This window comes from Hemibagrus wyckioides, linkage group LG02, assembly GCF_019097595.1.
Source record: "Hemibagrus wyckioides isolate EC202008001 linkage group LG02, SWU_Hwy_1.0, whole genome shotgun sequence".
In the NCBI taxonomy this organism is placed as follows: domain Eukaryota; kingdom Metazoa; phylum Chordata; class Actinopteri; order Siluriformes; family Bagridae; genus Hemibagrus; species Hemibagrus wyckioides.
The window spans coordinates 9016928-9043629 of NC_080711.1; the positions used below are offsets into that span (position 1 = coordinate 9016928).

Genomic DNA, 26702 nt, shown 5'->3' on the forward strand with positions numbered 1-26702 from the left:
AGCTTCTGAACTTCGCTAAGCGTTGCTGGAATGATTGAAATTGGGCTTTGTAGTCAGACGAGCCCTGGCAGTGCACACAATCAGCCTGCTTGCAATCACTTGGAGACTGCACATAAGGAAAAGCCCCTAAAATGCTCTGCATGGGGAAGTGGCCATTTACATGTGTTTTTGAGCTTGGAGCTTGAATAATCCAGGAGAAGATTCGAGATGCTGTCTTTCTCATATCAAACCCTTGTCAAAATAAATGCTATCCTAAGGGGGATTTATTTTGAGGGATTCATTTAGGAGATACCATTATAAACCCTGTAGTAGAATACAGCCAATAGTTATTACATCATAAACTGGAAAAGCCAATCATGTTTCAAAATGCAAATGAGTTTTAGATTTGCATATTTCAACATCCCAGCTTTGCTGATAAGGATAATAGTGTGAGATTTTGGCCTTTTTATGTTCATTCCTTCATTTTCAGTAAATGATTTATTCTGGATCCGGTTATTTCAGGAGCACTGTGCAAAAGGCACATCCTGAATGTGAGAATATTCTGCACACTCGTTCACACCTAGCTAATATAATCTACTAGCTCGTTTTTGTGAGGTACAATGAAACCATAGAACCCTGACAAACCAACAAGGAGAAAATGTGCATTACTCAGTACAGACAGAAACCCAAGCTAAGGATTGAAGCGGGGACTTCAGAGCTGTGAGGTGCCACGGCTTACGAAATTGTTTAGAGCAACTGTTGTCTTATTTAAAAATGGGTTCAGGGCAAAGTGGGAGACTTTAGTGACTACCTCATTCCACACTCAATTGATATTCAGTGACTGTTCTCACAGCTAATGTACTTAGGTCTAAATGTAGCCCATTTTGTCCCAGTACATGCTTGTGGATTTTTAATTTGTTTAATGACACTTGTAAATGTCGCTGCCGCTTTTACCCTTGAGGCACACACACACACACACACAGAAAGAAGGAAAGAAAGACAGACAGCAGAGAGAGAGAGAAAAGGAGATGGGGGATGTTTTGTCTGAGAAGGAAGAATATTTCCCGTTTAAATATTTATAAAACAATAAGCACAGAGGCCAGGGCAATTAGAAAACACTTAATAGACTTCAGAGGTACTTAGAGGGTCATGCTCTCCTCTCTCTAAGGACACAAGCAGAGACATGACTTCTCTGTGATTATTGTTTAGGTTTGTTTATTAAAGCCTAAATGCTTTCAGCTTTAAATGTAATTCGCATTTGCCTGACTGTGCTTTGTACCACAAGAGGCACCATTATGGCTTTGATTTGAGGTTTTATAACATTATCTTTTTCACTTATGCGATTGCGCATTAGCACGTGGTGGGATTTAAGCATTCGGTTCCGGTCAGGCTCGACCTCTCGGCAGGAGAGAAACAGGTGCTCGAAGTTCTAAAGTGACATATGGATCAAGAGTTTTAAACAAATAACTGGCACGTGTTTCCTCTCACTCTGCTTTGTTAAATACAGCTTGTGAGCAGATTGGAGATGTTCTAATCTGTTATTTCTTCTGAAGTAACAATTTACACAGGAAGCTGTATGGCAAACATTCCACATAAAAATGGATTTAAAAAGGGTGTAATTGTTGCTGTTGTGAAGCTTTATGTGAGGAGACATTAAGGCTGCCCTTAAATTTCTTCCTAATTTGCTAAATGGCTCACCAGCCAGTTCTCCCTGATGAAGAAGCCTTTCTTATCACATTACGGCACAATGGAATTCTTTTCTTTGCATATCCTAGCTGAGGAAGTTGGGGTCAGAGGGGCAGCTATGATATAGCGACCCTAGAGCAGAGAGGGTTACGGGCCTTGCTCAGCGGGCCCAACAGTAGCAGCTTGAACCCCGATCTTCTGACTCTAAACCACTTGAGCCACCACTGCTCCATGATCATACCACAGCTTCCAACAAAGAAGACTATGGTCAATGAGGATTCTAGCTGCTGTAATGTTATTTGTGACAATATAAACAGTATAAACAGATCATATGTATGATGTGTAACATAAAGCTTTAAACGTTGACAAATTACTATGGTATAAGAAGAATAAAATGCTGCAGGCTTTTGCTAAATAAATTATAAATAAATCAATTTTGTGGTGATAACTGATAACTGATTATTATTTTATAACAGCGTGCCCCGTCGTGTTTCATTCCTCAGATATAATCAATATAAATGTGTGGAAATATAGAATTAAATGTGGAATTATAAATAAATAAATAAATAAATAAATAAATAAATTACTAAACCAAGTGTGGAGATATGTGTCAATAGTCAAAAGTAGAACATGTAAATATTTAAATGATAGGTTGTAAATATTCAAAATATGAATACTTTTGCCGTCAAATGCAATAATGTTACGGGAACTTCAATAATCTTCAAATAGTAATATTTGTCCTAGTGTGCATCAAATAAATTCAGGTTTATGAATGAGACTCCAGCTCGATCAGTTATTCCATTACTCCTGCCACATCTGCCCTTCCAGCACTATTTATCATAATAGGACTGAAGAAAATGCATAAAGAGGTAAACAAACAGAGAACAAATGGATTGAAGGACTTGTTTGAAAGCCTCTCATTTTAATGGGCCTCAGCTCGGAACGCACGCACGGCGATGGGGTGAAATAATGAATGAATGCTTATTATAAATTGTCGCATCTTATTATGCACGAGCGAGGATGCACAGATGAATTGCCGCAGGTCTGTTTATACACGGCGGCTCTGAGCAGCGTGCTCCATGTGGTGCGGAAATACACACCGAGAAAAACACACACATGTACATCTGACACTAGACACTTTTAAATGCAAATACCTACAGCGACCTTCATGCACGATATTGTTATATACAGACCTTTAACGATTTCAAATTTATATGTCAACACTCAAAGTTCCCTTTGTCCTCTAAACCACACACACACACACACACACAAACAGGAAAGAAGTAAGACTCAGACTCTAGCTGATGGTGTTTGGTATTCGTGTGGCACTGAGCCACAGAGAAGCACTGCAGCAAAGCTAACTGACAAACCACACACACACACAATTATAAATACAGTGTGAACAGAATTAATGAAAGAGACTCTACAGCTCAGCAGATCTGATAGAATTACACTTTAAGGCTGCAATGTGAGTCGCTAAAGCATATGGCAGTAAGTGTGTGTGTGTGTGTGTGTGTGAGTGGTGTTTGGATGATGATAGTTACAGATGAACAGATGGCCAGACAGTGTCATGGCAGTCTCTGTTTAACACACCGCCGATGAAATACTGTAACTGAGACAGTGACAGAGTTTAGTGTGTGTGTGTGTGTGTGCGCGAGTGTGTGTGTGTGTGTTCTTTCCCGCTCTCACTCTTTCTTTCTTTGCCTATTCTCTTTCATCATTTGGGTGGTCCTCAGAATTTTGGGGCAGCAGCAGGTGTGTGTGTGTATCCATGTGTTCATGTGTGTGTGTGTGTTCTATGTATGTTGATTTCCACTGTTTCACTTTGCAAAGAGAGTAACTGAGTGTAATTGTTTAGCCCATACACCCACATTATCAGTACCTCTGTGTACACGTGCTGGGTTCAAATGAAGCAAATACTCCACCATTTCTCACACTCATCTCCATCTGCTGCACCTGTAGCATATGTGCAATTACCACTCACAAGAAACAGTTCTTCCTCCACTGAGTTAAAAAGAAAAAAGTAAACTCAAAAGTTATATAACATAAGGCAAGTTGCAGTTGTTCAATAATAATAAAAGAAAAGATTGTTCTATAAAACACATTTTATATTCGTAAATGAAGTTCTAAAGCTATGACTTTCATACTTTTAGAGCATTTCAGAGGTAAGAATTTGTGGTTAATTTGTGGGTTACCAATGTAGTGAACATAGCTACAGATAAATAAAAACATAGCACTTGCTCTAGAATTTTTTTTTTACAGTATCATCTCTTGGAAATACATACAAACAGCTCTGCTCATAATTTCTCTCTTGTCTATCTTCTCTCTTTATCCAACTAATATAATGGTTGTATCTTTTAAATTAATCTAATCTTGACAATGTCACAGCTAAACCTGGCTTGGAGTCGAGAGAGTAAATCTCAGCATGGGAGGGAAGGAATTCTCTCTCCGACCTGTCAATCACAGCAACACAAGCCAATCATTAGCTTCTCTGAGCTCATGTACATGCAGTAGATTAGATAGCAGTGATGCAGCATTAGCAGCAAGAATACCAAACGATGCACTTGGTTGGCTTTACCTGACTCAGAGGAAGTACACATCTGCTTCACACTGTACACTCCACAAATAGTAGCTATCATGTGCAGGGAAGAGTTAACTAGTGAGTAGGGATTAGTAGGGGAAAAAAATAAGGGGAAATATATATAGTATATATGTGAAATTCAACTGTGATTTTGAGTTTATTTACAGATGATGCGAATTTCAATTTGCTAAATGCTAAATATAGAGAGGATTACATAAAGCATGAGAAATTTATGAAGGAATTAAATAATAAGCAGAAATTCACAGTTTTGCCACGGCCTTCTCAATCTCCAGGTCTGATCCGAAGGAGGCAGTGAATGACATCTGGGAGATCCAATAGTTCTGTAATGGACTGGTTTCCCATCCAGGATGTACTCCTGCCTCATACCTAGTGCTCCCAGCATCAGCTCCAGATCCACAGTGACCTTGAGCTGGGATAAAGAGGCTGCCATCTATCTATCTATCTATCTATCTATCTATCTATCTATCTATCTATCTATCTATCTATCTATCTATCTATCTATCTATCTACAACAGATACAGATATATCAGGAAGACGGACGGTGTGTGTGCATGTGTGTGTGTGTGTGTGTGTGATAAGTGCAAAATGTGGACATATAATTATAAGAAATATTTTTAATATCTAGAAAGTTGTTGCGAATACTTAAACTGACACTGTTTAAATTTTCTACTAAAAATATCTTACAAACATTTATATACACAATTGTTCTGTTTTTTGTTATGTGTGATAATGAAGCAATATCTGTGCAGCTTGACACATTAAATCTCATTCCTACGAATTACATTTCATTAATTTTACATTACATGTATTTGTATTTGTTTTGTGTATGCAAGCTTTCGTATTGAAGTTTAAGTGTGTATCAGACTTTCAGCTTTTAAAATGCAGGAGTCCATGTGAGCAATAATCCAGCACAGTTATATTTAAGAGCTTTTGTTCCTCATGAATTTGTGAAGTAAAATGCAGTTCCAGCACTTCATAGTGAAACAATAGCAGTGACGCTGTAGTCATTAATCTGCTAACCTTAATAAAGAATCCTGCACATCCTGCACTACACACTACTCACAAATCTTGCATTTTTTTTCTATCTTAATGAGATTAATATCCTATCATGACGTAATCCATGGTCATAAGGATTTTTCACTTCATTTTGAAAGCACTTTGCATATTTTTTCTTGAGATAAATAATATAGTAGTCGGTGCTTTAATTGCATTGGTACTTCATGCTCTGTCTCTGTATAGTCAGTGAACATTAATAATCAAGAGGTTATAATCCCAGTTCTGAATACAAAGTATATCACACATTTAATGTGTATTCTTCCCAAAAAAATCTTTTGCTAGGTCTTCATTATTCTTCATGTGTGGATTGTCCAGGTTCATGTGTGGATGGTCCAGGTTAATAAACATGGTGGTAAAGTCAAGTCTGCTTAAAGATGTCTAAAATCTTACATTTATGGCAAATGCACTAATCCAGATCAACTTACAATTTATCTTATTATTTATACATCTGAGCAATTGAGGGTTAAGGACCTTGCTCAGGGTCCTAACAGTGGCAGCTTGGTGGACGTGGGATTTGAGCTCACAACCGTTCGATCAGTATCCCAACACCTTAAACACTAAGCTAACTCATCCCCCAAAATCTTGTTAACTAAGTGCGATTTTATCACAGTGAATGTCATCATTGGTGCAACGCTAGAGGCCGTAATGAACCTGACAAAAGGCTAATTAACTCAGTAGTGCAGATTGTAATGCTCCTGCACCATCGCTGCTAAAACATGTTGAAATGACCTAATGGATATATGTAACATTTAGCCAACAGAACAGAAGTCAATAAATGAATCAGTGATAAATTTCCTATCAGTGACTTTTAGAATTGAATTAGAATGAATTTTAGCTTTAGTTTTACTACACTATAGTAGAAATTGTAAGCATATGAATTTTTGTTTCTGGCACTGAGCAAGGAGTTCATCAATGTAAAGCCAAAAACATTTCACTACCTCTCTTAAGGGAATGCGTCAGTATTTTCCAACCTAATCGCTATCTGCTGCATTTGCAGCGTAGATGTGATTACCATAGGAAAAAAAAATAACGCGTTCTCAACACATTTTCCCATACTGAGAAAAGAATGGAAAATCCATTCTCTACCACCTGCAACTTATAATGGAAGTCTAAGTGCAGTTGCTGAACTTTGTCAATTAATGTTACACTCTAACAATAAAGTTCTAGCAGAAAGACTTACCAAAGGTTGTACTGTATTGTTTTAAGATATTTATTTGCATAATTAAACATAGTTGAATCTGAAGCAGTTACTTTGGAATTTGCGTACTATGTTAAAGGGGTCCAATTGCTTAAAAATATGGCCAATCCAGATTCATTCATTCATCAGCACTTGATCCTGGTTGGAGCCAGAATGCATCTGGAGCCAATCCCAGGAACACCAGACATTATACATCCTGGATCCCAGGGCACCTTGCACACACATATTCACACATTCATTAACACGTAGTGGCAATTAGTATAGCCAATGCATCTATTGGCATGAGGAAGCCAGACGTCCCATAGGAAACCCACACAGCCAGCGAGAGCCGAGCTCAGGATTAAACTGGAGATATTAGAGCTGTAAGGCACCAGCACTACCCACTGCTGCAGATTTTAGAGCTTAATTTATTCCTCAATTTATTTATTCCTTGTGAGACTGGAATTACCAGGTTCTTGTATGTGGTAATTACACATACTTTTTCCATGTGGTAGATAAAGTATAGCTCGAAAAACACATGGGTTTCTCCGCTTGTTTGGGGGGTGTTTGTGTGTTTTTCGGTAATCATATGCATGTGCACAGCTTTAGCCGCACCATCATTTAGCCATTAAGGTTTAGTTTCAACACCAGAAATGACCCCTTTGATGACTTCTTGATATCCTTCCCATCTCCCCCACCACCCACTGTTGCACTGTTTCGGCTGATTAAATTGGTGAAGGGCTTATTATTTGATTAGCAACTCCATTTTACCGTGGCGTTTAGTTTGACTGGTTAATTTAATTGAAGGCACAGGCTGTGACAGCTTATCTTTTGTGTGCCACCCGAATGATCCACATCTGGATCTGAGTGTATTTTTCCTAAACTTTCAGGACAGCACTTGCCTTAAGAGAGAGAGAGAGAGAGAGAGAGAGAGAGAGAGAGAGACTGTGTGTGTGTCTAAGCTAGGTCTAAATGAAACACTTATACTTGGGAGATCAGGAGACGGTAATAGTTGCACTGGGCGTGTAGAGGATTCTTTACCTTCTCACAGCCAAGGCACTTATGATTCTCCTTTTTCTTTTTAGAGCTCTTGGTGAAATAGGTGCCTTTCTTTTTAAATGCATATGTAATAAAAGTGCATTTTATTGGGCAGATCTATGAGAAGCTAAGTGGTGCATGGATTGCAGTGGGTCAGGGGCCAAGCTTTAATGAAGCATATGGATGTGTTTTGCTGTGTGGTTTGGCAAATACTTTACCCAGTACTACTATGTGGTCTTCCTCTCTCTACCTACACTGATGTTCCTGAACGAATTGAAAACAGTTCTTATATTCCCTAAGGAGAACCTGAGGTTTGGCAATTAACGGGCTATAAACTTGTTGGCTAGTCATTTTCATAGTGATTTTCACTCAGTCATGACACATCAGTTCAAGACCACCATTCTGTTCTCGTTTTTCTTCTTCTTTAATTGGATTGACACAGGCCGAAATAAATATTAGGTTCCCACTGATCAATTGATGTGCTTTCAAGTCGTTAAAACCATTTCAAACTTGTAAAATCTTTCAGAGGCTTTTCTAAACTTTTCTATGCTTGGTGCTTTTCAGAACGCCCTGGATTTTAAAGTGAGGAATTTGAACCACAGCCCATATTCTTTTAAGCGGGAAAAACTTACACCATATTTGCATTAGCGTACAGTGGCTGAGAATTGAATTTGGAAGGTGATATTACAAGAATATTTTCATGGTAGTGCTCCTTTCTGTTGAAAAGCCCTTAGTCTCAGAGTGGGATGTTGGTCCTCATCCAGTCCCTGTTTCCCACGCTTCTCACACACTACAGCAATACCAAGTAGGAACTGAATTGCCAATAGCTTTCCCTCATGGACAATGTTTATTTACTATAAAAGTTAACGGTTTGTGGATAGTTGGTGTCAGCAATACTGGTTTTCCACATATTGTGTGGGGTTTTATGCTCTGATGATGTCTGAAGAATTTTTACTTCGTGCCTTATCCAGTGTTTAGAGAAAAAAAATCTATCTACTTGTTTAAGCAGCATTTCTACACAGTACTGCATGGTTCCTCAAGGGTTTTGGGGTAGTTAAGGGTTTGTTTGGAATCATAAAGTAAATATCTTCTGTTGAGATTTTTTATTTTATTTTATTTTTTATTTTTTTTAATTCTCATGTTTTACTTGGAACCTTGAATAGCTAAAGATTCTTAGCTGTTGCTCAGAATAGGGATAGTTTCTTTTCAGAGGTTTAAATAGTGAAGAGATCTTAATTAAAATATATTTATTGGGCTAGTTAAGAGTTGTTAACTTCCACCTGGATTAATAAATAGTTAAGAGAAAAAAAAACCCACTGTGCTTAGATTTTAGTTGAAACTTTACATGTGTTAAGTGTAATTAATGTCTACTACTAAGGATTCTTAGCCTCTGCTTGAAACTTTGGACATTTAATGGTTCTAATCTTCTACTTAGTTGAATAAAAATGGTTTTTAATTTCTACTTTTAATTTTGGAAATTTGGATCCTTATATTGTGCTTGCAACATTGAATGCCTAGTTTCTACCTGAATCTTTGGTTAGTTAAGTGTTCATAGCTTCTGCTTGCAACTTTGGTTGGTTAAGGGTTCTTATAATTAGCCTGAAACATTGGATAGATTAGTTTTATTAGTTTTGTATGGAAATGAGGATAGATTAGAGTCCTTAGTTTCTTTTAGAAACTTTGGATAGATAAGAGATCCTGGATTCTACTTGAAAATTTGGATAGATGCAGGTTCCTACTTGTATCATCAGGAAAGTTCTTGGTTTCTACCAGAAGCTTTGGTTAGTTAAGGATTCTTAGCTTCTACTTGAATCATCATATAGCTAAGGGTTCTTAGTTTAGCATACAAACAAGGTATGTTAGATAAGCATGCTTAGGTCTAAGCTTCTAATTGAAATGTTGTATATATTAGTTCGTTTCCCCTGGGACCTTTGGAGTTGCTAAGTTTCATGTAATGTTTCTGCTTTTCATGTTGGACAGGGGTTTTGGCTTATTGAAACTTTTATGGTATTGATTATATTCGAAAGTTCTTTGATAGGGAATCCTCTGTTGCCGGGTTCTGTGTTGAATCTCTTGGGGACATATCATATTGTGCTAATATGCACATTCAAAGGGGCGGTTCACTTGTAGGATGTAAAAAGCTTGACATTAAAAAGACTATATAGTATATATCAGTACTTTTAGAACAAAAATGAATAAATTGTGATAATATTCATGGCTTGGACTGTGTATGTGTGCATAGGAACATAGGAATGTGATGAATGTTTTCTGTATAAACAGTGACTTGTTTTAAATTTAGGGCATTTGTCTCAAAGCAGCTTTAGAGATAGATGAAAGTTTATTATATAAAAATTAATATAAACATTTTGTATAAAACCTCCCTGATACAATATGAGGAAGAAATCTTGAGAGGAACCAGACTCAAAAAGGAACCAATCCTCATCTGGGTGGCACCGGTGTATGATTATAAATAATGTGCTTTCTACAACTGCATTTAGTCAATCAGAACTTTTGAACTACTTATAAATCTGCGTAGTTCCAAAGTTATCATTAAACATTACAGTCTAATGTTGATTGAACATGTAGCAAAATGTTTTTATTCAGCCTAAATGCATGACCAAACATTGTTATAGTTTTACTGAGTAAAAGAAGTAGAAGAAGAAGAAGACTCAGACGAGACAGGAGCAATCATATTTGGTTTTATTCTATTACATAACTAATTTGTTTCATTTGTCATTTACATAAGTGTACTGTCATAACAACTATATGAAATTTGTCACATTTACACAATGCATTGGAGAATATGGGCTAAGTACAATTAACATTCATCCCCACTAGGGAAGCAGGGACTGATAGAGTGAATTCCTGCTTGAGAATCACTCTTGACATCTTCATCTAAGCATATGGCCTCTTATGAGTGTCTCTGTGTCCATCTAAAAGTAAGGGTTTTAAAGGATGTGTCCACAGTTTTGGCTTGCCAAACACAAACTCACACATATGCAGTACCTATGGTCAAGATTTCTTTGTTAAGTTGATGTTGTATTATCCTGTAAATGCATAGAATGGTAACAATAATTATAACAACACATGATGACAGAACATGACAGTAGATGATAGATTCTGCGTTTTACTTTATGATCCGAAGCATATATAGCATGTGTAGCTTGTGAATGTTCAAGCCCACTTCTGTTAAACCATAACCTGGAGGTCATTTGGATAATGATGTAATGTCCTGTAGCCTTCATGACCATCTTTCTCTTGACTAAAGACCCAATAAAATATAGAAAGCATACATAAAACTTACATTTCATACAGACATAAAGAAAAAAAACAGAGCAAAGCGATGCAAAATTGAATTTTATGAATGTAGCTCAAAGACACCTGACGAAGTCCACAGGCACTTTGTGGTGCTGGATACTCTTTGAGTGTACTAATTCAATCAGTTTAAGTGCTACAAAAGTAAACTGTCTTTATAAAATTCTGCTCTGAAAAGGTAATTCTATCAAGAAAAACAAAACCATGTTTTCTATAAAAAAAACAGCACTGGATAAAAATAGAACTGAACACAAGATAAGACAAAGTTAGCTAGCGCAACACATTTTGCATATGAATATTAATCACTAGGCTTTTGTACATTCTCTACTCATCCTTGGGGTGATAAATGGAAGTAAAAGCTGGTTACTGAGTGAAGAAGGTACGCTGAGATGTTGAATATAGAAGTGCTTCGTTGTGCCGTCAAAGCAGCTCACAGAGGAAAATCCACGTTAACGTCTCTTTACTATACTATAATACGAGGAACACTTTCTAATCCACTCGATCACTTTTTAAATGGTATGAAAATATCAGTACTCTGAAAACTAAACCGACAGAACATCATGTCCTGTAAAACTGAGAGCTTCTCTTTCATTTCTCTGGTCACACAAAAGATGACAGCTGTCCTCGGCTGCTGTATGTGTTCACAGAGAAGGCAATGAAGAGAGGAAAAAAAACAAAAAACAATAAAGCAACTTGTCTTCCCTTTTCACCTGTAAGTGCTTTCAGCAAAACGGTGGAGTAGAGCTCCACGAGTGAGGCGATGGAGCCATAAAACGCATTAAACTCCAACACAGCGGCTAGCTGCAGAGGCCAATGATACGCTCCATAGAATGATTTAATGGAAAGCACCCAGCTGAGTGAGGAGGACGGCTCTGAACTATAATGCGCAAGTACAGACTCTCTATTGCTCTGCCAGACAGGAGGTGAATACCGACTTCAGCTTATCACGCTAAGCCGAAGCTAGTATTATTAGCCAAGTGAAGCGAAACAAAGGAGCAAAGCAATAAGGCAATGGTACACACCAGGTTCTGTCAAACTAACATCCGCCTATGAGGGCTTCTTTCGGCTGTTCCAAGCCCAATGCTACAGAAATAAGTAAATGTACAGTTGTTTCAGTATGCAGTACTTTTATTGTCAGCTATTTACATTAGATAAGCCTGAGTAAAATAGAAAAAAGTGTCAATACTGTGCTCGTTAAACAAAGTTTGATCAATACTATAGTGGTTATTTATTGCAGTTTGAATCCCGCCACCATTCCTCAGTTTGTGCCCAGTGACCTGAGAGTGATGCGCTAGATTACAAGCTCCCATTCTGGATTGTGGAGTAAACTACAAAGCCATGCAGCAAACACAGTAAAACTAGATGTGTGTGTGTGTACTCAATGCATTTCTATGCCACTACCGCTCATTAGATTAATGAAGGAAGGATGTAAACCTTGGGAAAAAGAAGCAGATGAAATTGGTTGGTTTTGGTTGCTGTGTTGTGGTGCATGGATGGTATGTGAGTGTTTGCCCACATTCACACTACGCATTCTAGATTGCTGAACTCTTCCTATCTTGTAACTTCTTGGTGCACCACCAGGTCACCTTGAAGTGATTTGATAGTAGACATTTTTAAACGCTCACTCACCCATAGACCGCTAAGCTATCGTTGAAATACACATGAAATTCAGTTAGCTAGTTTGGGACATCCACACATAGGTGGCACTATACTCAAATCCAAAACATGAAGCAACGAGTTGTCAGTACACCTAAAGAAGACAGGGAACTTTGTTGCCATGTTAGTTTTTTTCCCCAGAGGTACTATAACGAATTCCTCGTTTGCACTGTTCTCACTTTCTTTGCTGTGATTAGCTAGTAGATTTTTGCCTAAAACCAATCCGCCAATAAGACAGTTAGTCTGATAGGATAACACTACGGTTTTCTCGAGAGAAACCTTCTGTTATTCAATTTAGAAAATGTTAGTGGCCCCAAAAGGGACAAACTCAAGAACCTTTAAGGATGCTGGTTAGACCCACTGTTTTAACGGCATTACCACTAGCCCAGTGATACAGCACTTACAGCCAGTCATAACCACTCATAGTCCAAAGATGCTGAGTTGGCTCTGAGCGCAACCACATTAGAGCATCTAATGGACCCCAGTTTACCACATGTGGCCCACTCACCAACCACGGCATGAATCATTTACCCATGGTTCTCAAAGCTGGGTTAGTCAGCCTTGGGGTGAAACTGAGAGAGGTAAATGGTGAAAAGTCTGAAGATGAATCATTGAATATTGAGTCTGGGAATTACACTGGTGATCTGTATGTGTATGAAAGGAGAAGGTAATGTATTAAGCTGACTCCCTCTGCTGTGGAGAATTGCAGAATTGCATCCCACTGACCTGCTATAGTTTGCTCTCTGTGAAACGAGAACCATACAACTCAGCACTGTAACATAAATCTGGGTGGAAGTGAGGTAATAGCAGAGGGAATACAATGCACTTAAAGTATGGATGTGTGGAGGAAACGGAGATTGTATGTGGGTATATCAGAAAAACATAGTTGCTTTATAAAGTGTGAGAGAGAGAGAGAGAGAGAGAGAGAGAGGGCGTGCTAAGTATAGATGTGAGTCATTACAAACGTAAAGGTCAGTAAATGTCACCTTTTCAAGATGTCGCCTACACTCGCTGATACAGAATTAGCTTCACTTCACAAACCACCATTAGGGGTGAAAACAGCACCACTAACAGGCCTGGACTTAAAGGGCAACCTTTCAAATCTCTGTACACTACTTTGAAGGAAGGAATCTGACCAACATCTCAAAGACTAATGCTTTAATCCTATTTTTAGGCAGGGGTAGGAATAAAGAATATTAAGAACAAAAACAAAGCGTAGGAGGTTAGTGCGATTGAGGCATTCTTGTGGAGTCCATATACGGCCTATAGGTCCAGAGCTGGATCTCTTATTCATCTGAGAGTTTGGTGGGATCAGATCATCAGGAGCAGGAGGCAACAGGTCAGTCTGAAAAACAGACCGCATTTCTTAGCTCTAAGAGTGTCTTTAAAACATGAAGTGGCTTTGCTTGGGTTGGTGATCTTCATTTGGTGCAAGTGGACTACCTTATGGATTAGTTTGTTAGGGGAACAAATGCATGGTTTACACACATATATTTTGGAGAATACATCAGTTATAATACATTGGAAAATGCTATAAGGCCATTTAGATTTGGTTGGTGATGTTAAATGAGATGTTGTGTTAGATGCCAGTGCTATATGAAGCCCAATTTAGATCAAAGTGTCATTACAGATGACTGCTGCTGGTATGTTCTGAACTGGGTTTCAGCCTGGGTTTTGACCATGGAGCATGTGGATAATATGAGAAAGTTTCTGTAGAAGTGAAGATTATGGCCCAAAACATCTGATTGCTGAAGTTCTTCAAGCCCACAGGACCCAGTGCATCAGGGAAATGTCCAAACTGGGTTTAATAGGAGTTGGTGGCCACAGTTAGCTCATGACCACCAGAACAACCACCATGCCACTTTTCTCCTCGCTCCTCCCACCACTTTTGCTCTCACTGGAACTTCTTCTCCTTCATCTGCTTGATGGTGTCACCTCCTTCAGCTGCTGCCTTCATGCCTGTGATGGCTGAGAATCCGACTGAGCTCCCACATCCATCCTCACCACTGGGAAAAGAGTGAGAAAGAAAGAGTTTGTTTTTGTTTTTGACAAAGATGAAAGGTTCTGTAATCTTGTTATACTTTGTTGTGTTATACAAACATCACTTTTATACCATTATCATAATTCAGAGATTCATGGTTTTGAAGCCTAGCTTCCACATCATACCACATGAAATTACACATCAGACCGTTTTTGTATACATCCATTTTTTTCTTCATAATGTGAAAATAAGTGTTGGTTTATTCACTGGGGTTTGTGTTAAAAAGATGGATTTCCACAAAACATACAGTTAGACTGAATACTACTCTCTAAGGAAAACATAATTATTCTTTACAGAGTTTGTATAATTAATGGTTTCTAACATTCTGTAGAAGTTCTCCTCTGAACTCTCTGATAGGAGATCCCTCTGATCTACAGAGACATTTTAAGGGACCTTTATTAAACTTTCAATATAGCTTACAGCAGAAATGGGTTTAGGGAAGGACTAGGTAACATGAATAGATTTCATTCACATTTTGAATTAAAGCAAAGCAAATGAATTTATTCATATTTTATTTGATTTTAAACAACATTTTGGTGACACAACCAACTTATAATCCAGTCAAAAAAATTGCCACCCACAGCCTTGCTTTTTCCACCCACAAAAAAGTAAAACCCACAATCCTGGCAACCCTGTGTGAAGGACTGGCCTTACAGGTTGATATTGTTTCTTCCACACTCACAAGTACATGGTGATGGTCAAAACTCCGAAGCTGTTTATAGGTGGATATTGTATTTACAGTTCTGTGATCAATCCTGGCAAATACCGATGACATACAATAACAAGTATGATTTCAAGTTGTGTTTAAATGAGAGAGCCTTAGAAGAATACCACATGATTTTAATCTTAACAGTCTATTCAGCTTTCACCTAATGGGGGCTCTGTTGAGCTGGATGCTCACCCTGGCCCCTCCACCCTCCCCCATACTATTTAACTGCAATCATTACTACATTCAGTGCAACACACAAATGCCCCATTTTCCCACTAAACCCTTCAATCTGCTGTCGATTGTGGGGCGCCATGGAAACGATTTCAGAATGCAGAGAGCGCTCTTTGAATTCCTTGGTTCCATTTTTGTGTCTGAATCGCGGACGCGCCATGCCGATGCAATGGTACAACAGCGTTTAGCCCTACAACTCCTGTTTATTTATCCCTTTTCTTTTTTTTTTGGCCTGTCGGTGGGTGACATCATAAGTATCTCTCCACTGCATCTTTTTCCCTAATGTGAGAAGCAAGTGCTCTTTCTCAGTTTGCCTGTGCAGCTCAGAATGTGCATCAACCGCAGTCTGTCCAGCTAGTTTGTTCAATGCAAATGTAGCATATCCTGTTTTGAGGTTTTTCTTGCTTTGTGGCTTCAAATGGCTGATGCATTACAACTGGGAAGGTTGAAATGTCTGGTGCATTAAGACTTGTGTAACTTGTTTGAGTCTCTGGGAAGTTCATAAAGGCATTTTCTCTCTTAGTGTCCTTTTTAGAAAAATCACTAGCCCGGCTAGTATCACTTTTTCATTCACAGTTGCCTGGCAGACAAGCACATTGTGAAGCTATTGGTGTAACTTTTTACTCTTTACTTCACTGATCAAGCTGAAAGAAAAGGGGAAAGAAACTCTACTGCTTATTGGCTTCTGAATTTCTTTTTCATTTGATGCTTGTTTAAACAAAGTACACTTCAATCGGTTCATATTTCTTTCTGTAACACAAAGCACCTCATGATGATGCTGGGTTGTGTACAAATCTTTTCCAAATCGTGCCACTATGCACATAAAGGAAGGATGCAGTCTGTTGTTTGAAGAAGCTTTAGTTTACTAGAAAAGTTAATTAGCTCCAATGAAAGCTAAAATTTCCAGAATCAAAATATAATGCAGTACAAAAGTCCGTCACCTCACATTTATCTATATTTTCACTCTATTACTTGATAGACTGAAAATATAGACACTAGCCAGACTCAAAAACATCGTTCCATGAGAGAAGAGAACACCATGGATCATAGCTTTCAACTTGCCTTTTGTTACGGATGCAAATACTATGCCTCATCACCAAAAGCATTGCCCCCATTACGATCAAGTAGAAACTGAGGATGATGTAAATGCATCACATATTGCCACATGTTCACATTCCATGCAACTTTTATGTGGTAGCCGGCAGGATCCAAGCTCTAATGCATATCTCTAGTCTTAACATGATGTCCTGTGAAGCATTCAGGCAATCTTTCAGGGGTTGGGTGTCTGTGTGTGTGTGGGGGGGGGATTGAGGGAAATATCCCTCAATTTATTTCTGTATTTATATACATGCTAAACACATTATCTATATATTCATTGTGAATAATTAGGATCACTGGATACATATCCAAATACAAAACCAAAATCATCCACAACTCAGGATTTTAATTTTCTAGAATGATAAATGTTGTTGGAACAACAGATAGCAGGCATCTCTGATCTTCTGCTATGTCTTTTGACCAGTTTGTGCAAGACCCCATTAGGAACTAATGCAGTTTATGGGTCTCTTTATGGTAGATTTATCACCCATTGAAGAGAACACAAAACGCTTACATTGTATTACAGCTAAGAGAGCATTTGTCTAATGTCTGTCTATGAAACTTAGTGCTCTATTGTACATCTTTAGTGGTCTGGGGCTGTTTTTATCCCTGTTTACACATTAATGTCCGACTAGAAAGAACAACAAAGCTGTAAATGATTTGGAAAGAGAGCAGAAGAGTAATGGCCACATTAAAGAGGTTGGGGGACTTATTGATGCTGAAAATGGTGCTGCAATTGTCAATAAGAAAAGAAAGGGGGAAAAATGGACATAAAGAGAGATGGAGACAGAAATAAAATGGTTTGTGGGGCATATAAGAGACACAAAGAAGGAGAGCACTAGATGGAACGGTTAAAAATTTAAACAACCCATTCCTCTGTCTGTCATCCATTCATCCATCGCCCCTATTCCCCATGGGTCAGATAGAGCTGCAGAGGATGGAGGGAAGTAGGAGAGAGAGAGAGAGAGAGAGAGAGAGAGAGAGAGAGAGAGAGGGAGAGAGAGAGGGAGGCAGGAAGAGTGATTACTGTTGATCTTGTTGAGCAAGGCTGAAGTGGGATGGTAAAGTTTTCCTGAGGGAAATCTCTCCCAGTCTGAGTCTACATCAGACAGCATGGAGTCTTTCTGCATCTTGATTCTGTCATGGTAGTGCTTCGTGTATATGTGGACAGCCAGAAGGTGTTTAGCAAAATACTATTTGAAACTGATATTGATTTGGAATCCAATGCCCAGTGTTACCTATAATCACTGTTGTCATTATCTGGGCTGAACCATAGATCAGTGGTTCTAACCTCTGACCTGTGACTCATGAAAATTGCAGCCCAAAACGTGCAATCTTTCATTCAGCTGTTGTATTTGTTTTAAAATAGATACAACCTGCACTGCCAGAGTTAAAGGACTACGAATGGGAAAGGACATTTCTGTGTATTTGCTCACAATTTCAGCTATGGTATCCTAGGCAACAGATGTACCGGTTAAAAGGGTATAAAATGAACCATTTTCCCAATTAATTCTAAGGTATGGTAAATAATAATAATAATAATAATAATAATAATAAAGTAGATGCATTGCTCAATACAAGACCTTGCCATGATAATAGCATCATTTTTCTACCTATAGCAATTAGTACTACAGTAACACATTATCTACCATGACACAACACATTAATTATTCTAGTAACGTTTTCATTAAAACAGTAAGTTTCTCATTATTGATTTATTGCTTGTATTAATATAATTTAAAGTTAAGTTTAAGTTTCTAATTACTAGTTTGAATCATGTAGAATAAGTTTGATCAATTTGCATAGTATTAACATGATCCAGTAAATGACTACGGCATTTAACAATCATGATTAAAGCAAATGTGATAGAGTAGTGCAGTGATAAATGTTGCTACCCCAGTGACCCGGCTTAGTATGAAAACAATATTAATCCTAATGTAACACAATTCATTCATATGGAACTGATGTACACCATTGAATTAAGTAAATTCAGCAAGCTCTTTCACCAGACTGCCAAGTGGACCATACTACATGTGGGCATTTTCTCTTGCTGACTGACTGACTGATTGCGTCCCATCATTAAAATGTGTATATGTGAGGTGTCTAGCTGGCCGAATATCAATCTTGCTAGCTTTAACTACCAAGCAGTGGGTGATACCAGGGGTATTTTTCTGTTACACTGAAATATATGAAACAGCCATTTATTCTATATTAATAAAAATTAATATAGCACTGGAGTCTTACTAGATGGATTTGATTTTCTTGGAAAAGCTTTAAGTGTCCCATTAATGTGAATATTGTAATATAATATACCGTATTAGTACTATACGTTTATATCTATATCTATACAGTTAAGACTTGCTTTTGGCTACAGTAGCTACCGGGTTTGTTAAAAATGTAAGAAAGCACTGCATAGCTGATGAGAGAGACTAAAATGGTCTTCAGACTGCCAGGTCTGAGTAACAAATGCAGCCTAATAGCTGTGACTAATCAGAGCCTAAACCAGACTAATAGTCAATAAAACAAAACTAATAAAAAGCCAAAAATTAAAAACATGCAACAATCTGAAGTAGTTCTTTTGCCAAGGTCATAAAATTGCATTGTTTTATTAAAGTAGAAGTGGTCGTATATTAAAAAAATTGCTATGGGAAACAAACAAAAAAAAAAAAATAGACCAATTCTCTGACTCACAGTATAATACATTTATAATTATATAATAATTCATTTATGAAATAATGAACAAAGCTTGCATGTGTGTCCACTATAATTAATAATTAATACATATAAAACAACATTATAAGATTTTTTAGGACATTTGTGGACATGGCAACTTACTTCAGAGTGAGGGATACAAACCAAGCCTTTTTTTTTAATTAGATACAGATACACTTTAGTACTTCAGCTTCCTAAAACCTAATTCATCTAGATCCACGCTGACACCACAGAGTGATGCTGAAATAAAGGAGAGTTAAAAAAAAAAAAAAGATCATGACCTCATTCAAGGGTTAGAAGGAAATGTTATTTTTGCTAATTTATTGGATTTTTTTGACGTCCGTTAATGAGTTGCCCATACACAACATACAATAACAGAACGTGCATTAGAGGCTTCTGATATAGCAGCACAAGCCTTTTTTGGTCATTCTAATTAGCAGCCATTAAACACTGGTGTTGCAGCAAATTTGAAGTCGCCCCCAGGAGAGCGGGCAGGCTGTAGTTAGTACTGCAATCCATCACCACACACCTGCTAATGAGCCAATAAGGCAAACAAACCGCTGGGTAAAAATACTGGCTGAGACAACTGAGGAAATGTCAGGGCAACTTGGGTATACTTACTGACTTCCCCAAGATAAGTAATGATTAGCTCAGAACATGTTTAGACCTGAGAAAATAAGGAAATTGCAGTGGAAGCCAAAAATTATTACTTTTCAGAGGCAATAAAATCTACCATAAATAGAGACATTAATCTCACAATCTCATGTCTCATATCAACTTCAAAGCTGTTATAATGAAATTCTTTATGACGGTTTTATTACTGGAGTGGTTACTTTACATACCACAGTGCTACTTTAGGCTAGTTAAATATTTGATTGGAGTGGAGGCGGTGCTGTGGGCATCTGTGATCAGACTCCATGAACACAAAAGTTCTTTTTGATTTTTTTTTTTTTTTTTTAATTGTCTGAATATTCAGCACATCTGTTCTGCTCTCTTTTAATCATCATGTTTTTTTCTTCTCTCAAGCAAGACATACCAATCAATCAATGATAATTCAATTTCACCATAGATTTAATTTCCATCTCATCTGAAGAGAGTAGATTAGGTACAGAATCGGAGAATCAAAGTTGGAGACTGCCAGGGCTTTTCTTAGCGAACTAGTAGAGTTTTCCCATGAGCTCATATCCTAGCTGTGTAATAATAGCCCTCACCTTGTGTAAATTTCTCTGACTTGTTAGCTTTGAAATGGCTTTATCAGTCAATCCAAGTAGTTTATTGTTATTGTCAACTGTTTATCTTTTTGCATGTACAAGTCCAATTTTGTCCAATCACACACATAGCTTTGTCCTATCACACACCTAGTTTTGTCCTGTCTAGCAGCTAGCTTTGTCCTATCACACACCTAGCTTTGTCCTAGCCAGCACCTAGCTTTGTCCTATCACACACCTAGCTTTGTCCTATCTAGCAGCTAGCCTTGTCCTATCACATGCCTAGCTTTGTCCTATCACACACCTAGTTTTGTCCTATCTAGCAGCTAGCTTTGTCCTATCACACGCCTAACTTTGTCCTAGCCAGCACCTAGCTTTGTCCTATCACACACCTAGCTTTGTCCTATCACACACCTAGCTTTGTCCTATCTAGCAGCTAGCCTTGTCCTATCACACACCTAGTTTTGTCCTATCTAGCAGCTAGCTTTGTCCTATCACACGCCTAACTTTGTCCTAGCCAGCACCTAGCTTTGTCCTATCACACACCTAGCTTTGTCCTATCTAGCAACTAGCTTTGTCCAATCACACACCTAACTTTATCCTATCACACACCTAGCTTTGTCCTATCTAGCAACTAGCTTTGTCCAATCACACACCTAACTTTGTCCTATCACACACCTAGCTTTGTCCTATCTAGCAACTAGCTTTGTCCAATCACACACCTAACTTTGTCCTATCACACACCTAGCTTTTTCCTATCTAGAAGCTAGCTTTGTCCTATCTAGCAGCTAGCTTTTTCCAATCACACACCTAGCTTACACGAACCTTTGTCCAATCACACATCTAGCTTTGTCCTATCCAGCAGCTAGCATTGTCCTACCCAACTAGGAAAGGTCAAGCCTTGCATGTGCTTCCTCCAAGACACATGAATCTTGTCTAACTGTGGCTCATATTACATTACAGGACAGCTACTCACTCAAAGGAAAGCATTATCTGCCCTCTTCTGCATATACAAGCTAACAGAATTGATTGACAGGAGTGAGAGTGTGAGGTTATGCTATCCCAGGCCAATTTTGTTCAACTCTCAAAAACTGGATGCCTGGGGCAGGGTCTAGATTCAAACTTCTGCTGATATCCTAAAGATATTGTCAGTAGAGTTTCTGTTTGTAAACAAAAACAGGTAAGGCAGCAATTATTAAGCAATTTTTCCTTAGCTTATTCTCAAGAAAAACTCCAACAAGCCAAGACATACACTAAGGCAGAATTCTGCTTTTTCTGCCTGACCACCAAACTGTGAATGTTGCAGAGCCTGATTGGCTTGTCCAGGCAGGTCAGAACCATCAAATCTGAGGATTTGAATATACTCCAGTTTAACGTTACTGTCATGATACCTTACAGCACAACAAAAATCTTTTGCTCTTTCCAGTGCAACCAAACATTAAAAACACAACAGGACTGTGTAGGCATAACACTAAAGGTGGCGCAAGACAATTGAACAGTCTACTACAAAACACGTTGCACAAACTATAGAAGACATTATAGCAAGCTTTAACTGTTGCATAATAATAAATATAAATCTACTGCACAATCCATATTGATTGGTAATAAGATTAGAGAATTCTAGTACTTTCCTGACTACAACACAACTGGCGCTGCAATGTACATCTGCGCTTAACCAAAAGGCCATGTGAAGTTTTTGTAGTGTGTGTGTGTGTGCATTTTTAGAGAAAGCTTCTGTTGCAGAGATTCTGTGCTAAAACCTTTACTGCAAAGACGACAGCAAGATATAAAGGAAGATTTAAAAAAAGAACACAAAGGGATGCAGAATTCAAGAAACAACTGTGGACATAAAGATGGACACTGTCTAGACAGCTATTTAAATACTGATATAAAAAGTAGTCCCAGATCCTGAACATTTAAAATTAAACTATGGTTCTTCTCTCTCTCTCTCTCTCTCTCTCTCTCTCTCTCTCTCACTACCCCCATCCCCTTTCTCTGTCTCTTTCTGTCTCTCTCTCCCTAAATTTTTAATAATAAATGTATAGAGCGTTATATATTATATTTACTGTTTGTAATCTCTCTCTCTCTCTCTCTGTCTCTCTCTCTTTCTTTTATGAGCCACTTGAGCCTACTCTCATGGGTCAGAATCCTCCAGCACACTCTCCCATCATGCACTGGACTGCACTGATGTGCCCTCTTGGGAATGGGAAATCTCGATCCCGAAAACTTTCCGTCTTCCCATTCGTTTCCCTCCATAATCACTTGACAGACTGAAAGAACATATTTACATCAGGTTCTTCTTGTTATTCTAAATATTACACTATGGAAAGAACGAACATGATAATAAAGCCACCCACTCTGTCTTACTTTATCAGAGCTTTGTCAGTGCTGTCAGCACCACTCGTCTCTGTCACTGTTAGCCAGAGTAGGCCATTGTGTAGATAAGGGCAAGGGGTAAGGCTGAAAGATGGAAAGCCTGCCAACCAGTCCTCTTGCACATGTGTATTGCGTATATATCCGTGCTGACACGTTGTATACTTTAATGATTTTCTGCCTTTCAAACTCCCAGTGGCCTGGGTAAGCATTTACTTTAAGTAACCGCGTATCAGTGCTTTTTATTTATTCATTAATCAGGTGCTTTTATCCACAGCGACTGGCACACACACACACACACACAATGCCAGGAGAGCAGGAAGGTCAGATCAGGCTCTTTCTTTAAAGAAATATTTCAGCATTTTTGTAACTATATTTATTCACCACATCTGTAGGCTACGTGTGATTAGCACAGAGTAAGATTTCAACACATTTCCCTGTACTGAGAAAAGAACAAAAAGTTATATGGAAGTTGCTAGACTTCCATTATAAGGCACATTTTGCTTTAGCGGGTTTATTAATGGTTAATTCCTGTCCGTGCTTTTCACACCAACAGTACAAGAGTTTCAGCATGTATTCCTCTGCATTAATGTGCATTATAGCTCAGTGCTGCTGAGTTCTCAAATGTGGTCAGAAGCTGTGAATTCATCTTTTATAACAGCACAACTCGGACATTATTTCCCGCAGTAACATAAATGATAGCTTTATGGTGATGCGCTCATTCTAATACATCATTGTTTCTACAGTAACAGCTCGTCTGGGAAATCATTTATGTGGTGAGGCTTTCTGTTTCAGAGACGTTCCTGTGACATTTACGGAAAGAGTTTCGGGTGTCGGATAGTTTCCCGACACGGGAGAATCTTCATGGCAGAGGTGTTGGCGTCTTCCTTATTGTCATTCCCCAGGATTAACATTTAACTAGAAACGTTTAAAAAGTGTAATATCTGTTTGTTAATAAAGACTGAAAACTCTTTATTAACAAACAGAATATTTGAATAGTTGTATTTGGAATAACATATACTTCAACCCATGATGTTATAGGAAAATAATCTTTGCATCTGACCACATCACAGCACCGCGAGAGTGGATTAGTTTTCATTTTCACATTTTTCCGTCCTCTCTGTAAATCAGGGGCAGTGGTGGCTCAGCGGTTAAAGCTCTGGGTTACTGATCGGACAGTTGGGCCTCAAGCCCCAGCGTCTCCAATCTGCCACTGACCCTTGAGCTTGGCCCTTATGCCTTATACCCTATATCTTAGCCAACCCTGTGCTCCGACCCCAACTTCTTAAGAATCCGAGATATGCGTAGAAAAGATGTGTATGTGACAAATAAAGGCTTCTCATCCTCTAGCCCTAAAGTGAACATAACATATCAGTTTTACATAATCTAAATATGTTTATTTGACAATGGTGTAATTAATTGCCAATTATTGATTCACACAAATTTTCAGCAGATCCAGCAAATTAGTTAGTGGATTATAAATAGAAAACGCACTGTTTTACTTGCACATAGGTTTGTTAGCATATCATGATACTGGAAACCAGGTTAAACAAGTATACAAGTATCGTGATAGAACATTTTTGTCATTTCGCCCACTCCTACTCAGGGACTGTGTGACGTTTGTGTCCATGTAATTAACACGCTTGTGGCTGTAGAGACAGGGTTTACACATTATTGCACAGCCTAGAAGGGTGATGCTTGAAATGTTCCTCTCTACTCTGATAGATAGTATCAACATGCTCACTCTGTTTGCATGGCTTTGTCTGTTGCCCATGACCGTGTGTGTGCTGCGTGGGTGCACCTCAAGGCCGCATCATGTCACTGCTGCATTTACTAGTTAAATGTTATTACAGTTCTGCCTGGATTCTTCCGTTCTTCCGAAGTCAGGTGGCTCGTGCCGAGACATATGGGCGTGTGTGTGTGTTCTTGTGACTGTTTCCTAACCTTCCTGTGGTCTCCTTAACCTCCCGTAGACTGACCAAGTACACATGCAGCCTCTCAGGGCCGTGTAATGAAGAGGGAGAGAAACGATTGGGTGATGAAAGACAGAGAGAGGGCTTGGCATACAGAAGTGTTAAATGAGAGGTTAAGAGCAGGATAAAAGATGGCCTAAGAAGGCATTGAAAGATGAAGAAACTGAATAATGAAGGAGTGAAAGAGAGGAGACACAGGAAAGAGTATTGCTGTTTGAAAACATTTTGAAGACGATTCTGCTTCAGTATTTCCACGCAATATCACTTTAGTTCAGCTTCCTCTCTACACAAAGCCAGGAAAAAGGCGTCTGTGCCAGACGTTAATGAGGTGTTTAGATATTGGCATGAAATGTTTTTCTTTTTAACCAGCCGTCACTCTCGTCAGTTTGATTAAACTCTTTTTGTCCTTCAATGTTGCTTAATCCTTTTTTTTCCCCAAATTTGGCCACATGCCTTTTCCCACTCGCTAGCTGTCTTTCCATCACATGACACATCGAGAAAGAGAGACTACACCATCCCTCCCAGCCAGCATGACCACATGTACCCCTGGACACAGCTGATAGAGCAAATGCACAACTTGGGAGCCCAGTGTTGGTAATTCTTAAACTTTTGAGTAAGAGAGATGAAGTTATCAAGCTACTTATAGATATCAGGTAGCTATTCTCAAATTTGTCTGTCAATATTTCTCATATATTTCCTGCTCTGTTTCTATGGTCATGGATTACAGTGCCTTATACATAATACATTTAATATGGACCAAAAAAGAGTATGCACTATATAGCCAAAAGTTTGGACACATGACCATTACACATCTATGTAGTTGGATAGAACACCTTTTTATGTTCTGAGGCAGCTTGCTGGTTAAGGTGTTAGACTTCTGGTTGGAAAGTTGTGAGTTTGAATCACGAATCCACCAAGCTGCCACTGCTGGGCCCTTGAGTAAGGCCCTTAACCCTCAGTTGTATAAAATCTGATAGATTGTAAATTGCTTTAGATAAGGGTGCCTGTCAAATGCTATAAATGTCTTTGTAGGCTGTAGCATTATAAGTTCACTTCCCAGGAACTACGGGGTCCAGTGTAAACATGTTCCAGCATGATAGTGTTCCTGTGCACAAAGCAGGATCTATGAAGGCGTGATTTGTAGAAGTTGTCTACGTAGCCATGACTTATAGAGCCTTGATAAGGCAAAATCAGTGCCTGAGTTTACTAATGCTTACTCCAATAGCTGAATAATCACAAATCCACACAGCTCCAAAATCTAGTGAAAAAGCTTTTCTAGAGGAATGACGGTTTTTAAAACAGCAAAGAGGAATGGGAAGTTCAACAAGCACATCTGATATGTAGGTGGCAATATAGTGTATATTTACAGATGAAGGCAGATTAGGATTGCTTTATATCTGATTAATAACCATGTCTAGTTGCAGGCTGATTGCACTCCAGCTGTGTCGGTCCAATAACAAATGTCAGTTAATGTCTTTGTGGAGCTAATGCACGTAAGTTCATTGGACGGAGTATTCAGATGTTTACTGCAAGTGTTTAAGCAGCCACTTATCTCACCTCCTTTATCAATTCCTCCGTCTTCTTGTCTCCAACCAATTTCCTAACCTAATTTCTCTGAATTTCACTTCACCATATTGTTTAAGATCAAGACAAGTCAGATTATGCAACCAGCATCTGCTGACGGCCTGGCTACGGAAACCACAACTGTTATATCATCCTGTGCTATGCTAATAATAAGATTTAGGGATGGAACAGTATGAAAAATTCATAGATTGATAACCATATAGCCTCATATCATTGTTTCAGTATATCACTGTATCGTCTTTCATTGTCAGGAGAATGACAATA

The 26702-nt window shown here is 38.5% G+C and overlaps 1 protein-coding gene across 1 annotated transcript in view; it reads right to left on the minus strand.

Moving 5' to 3' along the window:
- Positions 1-10221: 10221 nt before the first annotated feature.
- Positions 10222-26702, minus strand: part of ngfra (nerve growth factor receptor a (TNFR superfamily, member 16)) — a 47422-nt gene continuing 30941 nt past the window's right edge. Inside the window, exon 6 of the mRNA XM_058412419.1 lies at positions 10222-14515. Within this exon, the coding sequence (XP_058268402.1) occupies positions 14463-14515 (53 nt within the window). The 3' untranslated portion in view covers positions 10222-14462. The remainder of the gene's footprint in view (positions 14516-26702) is intronic.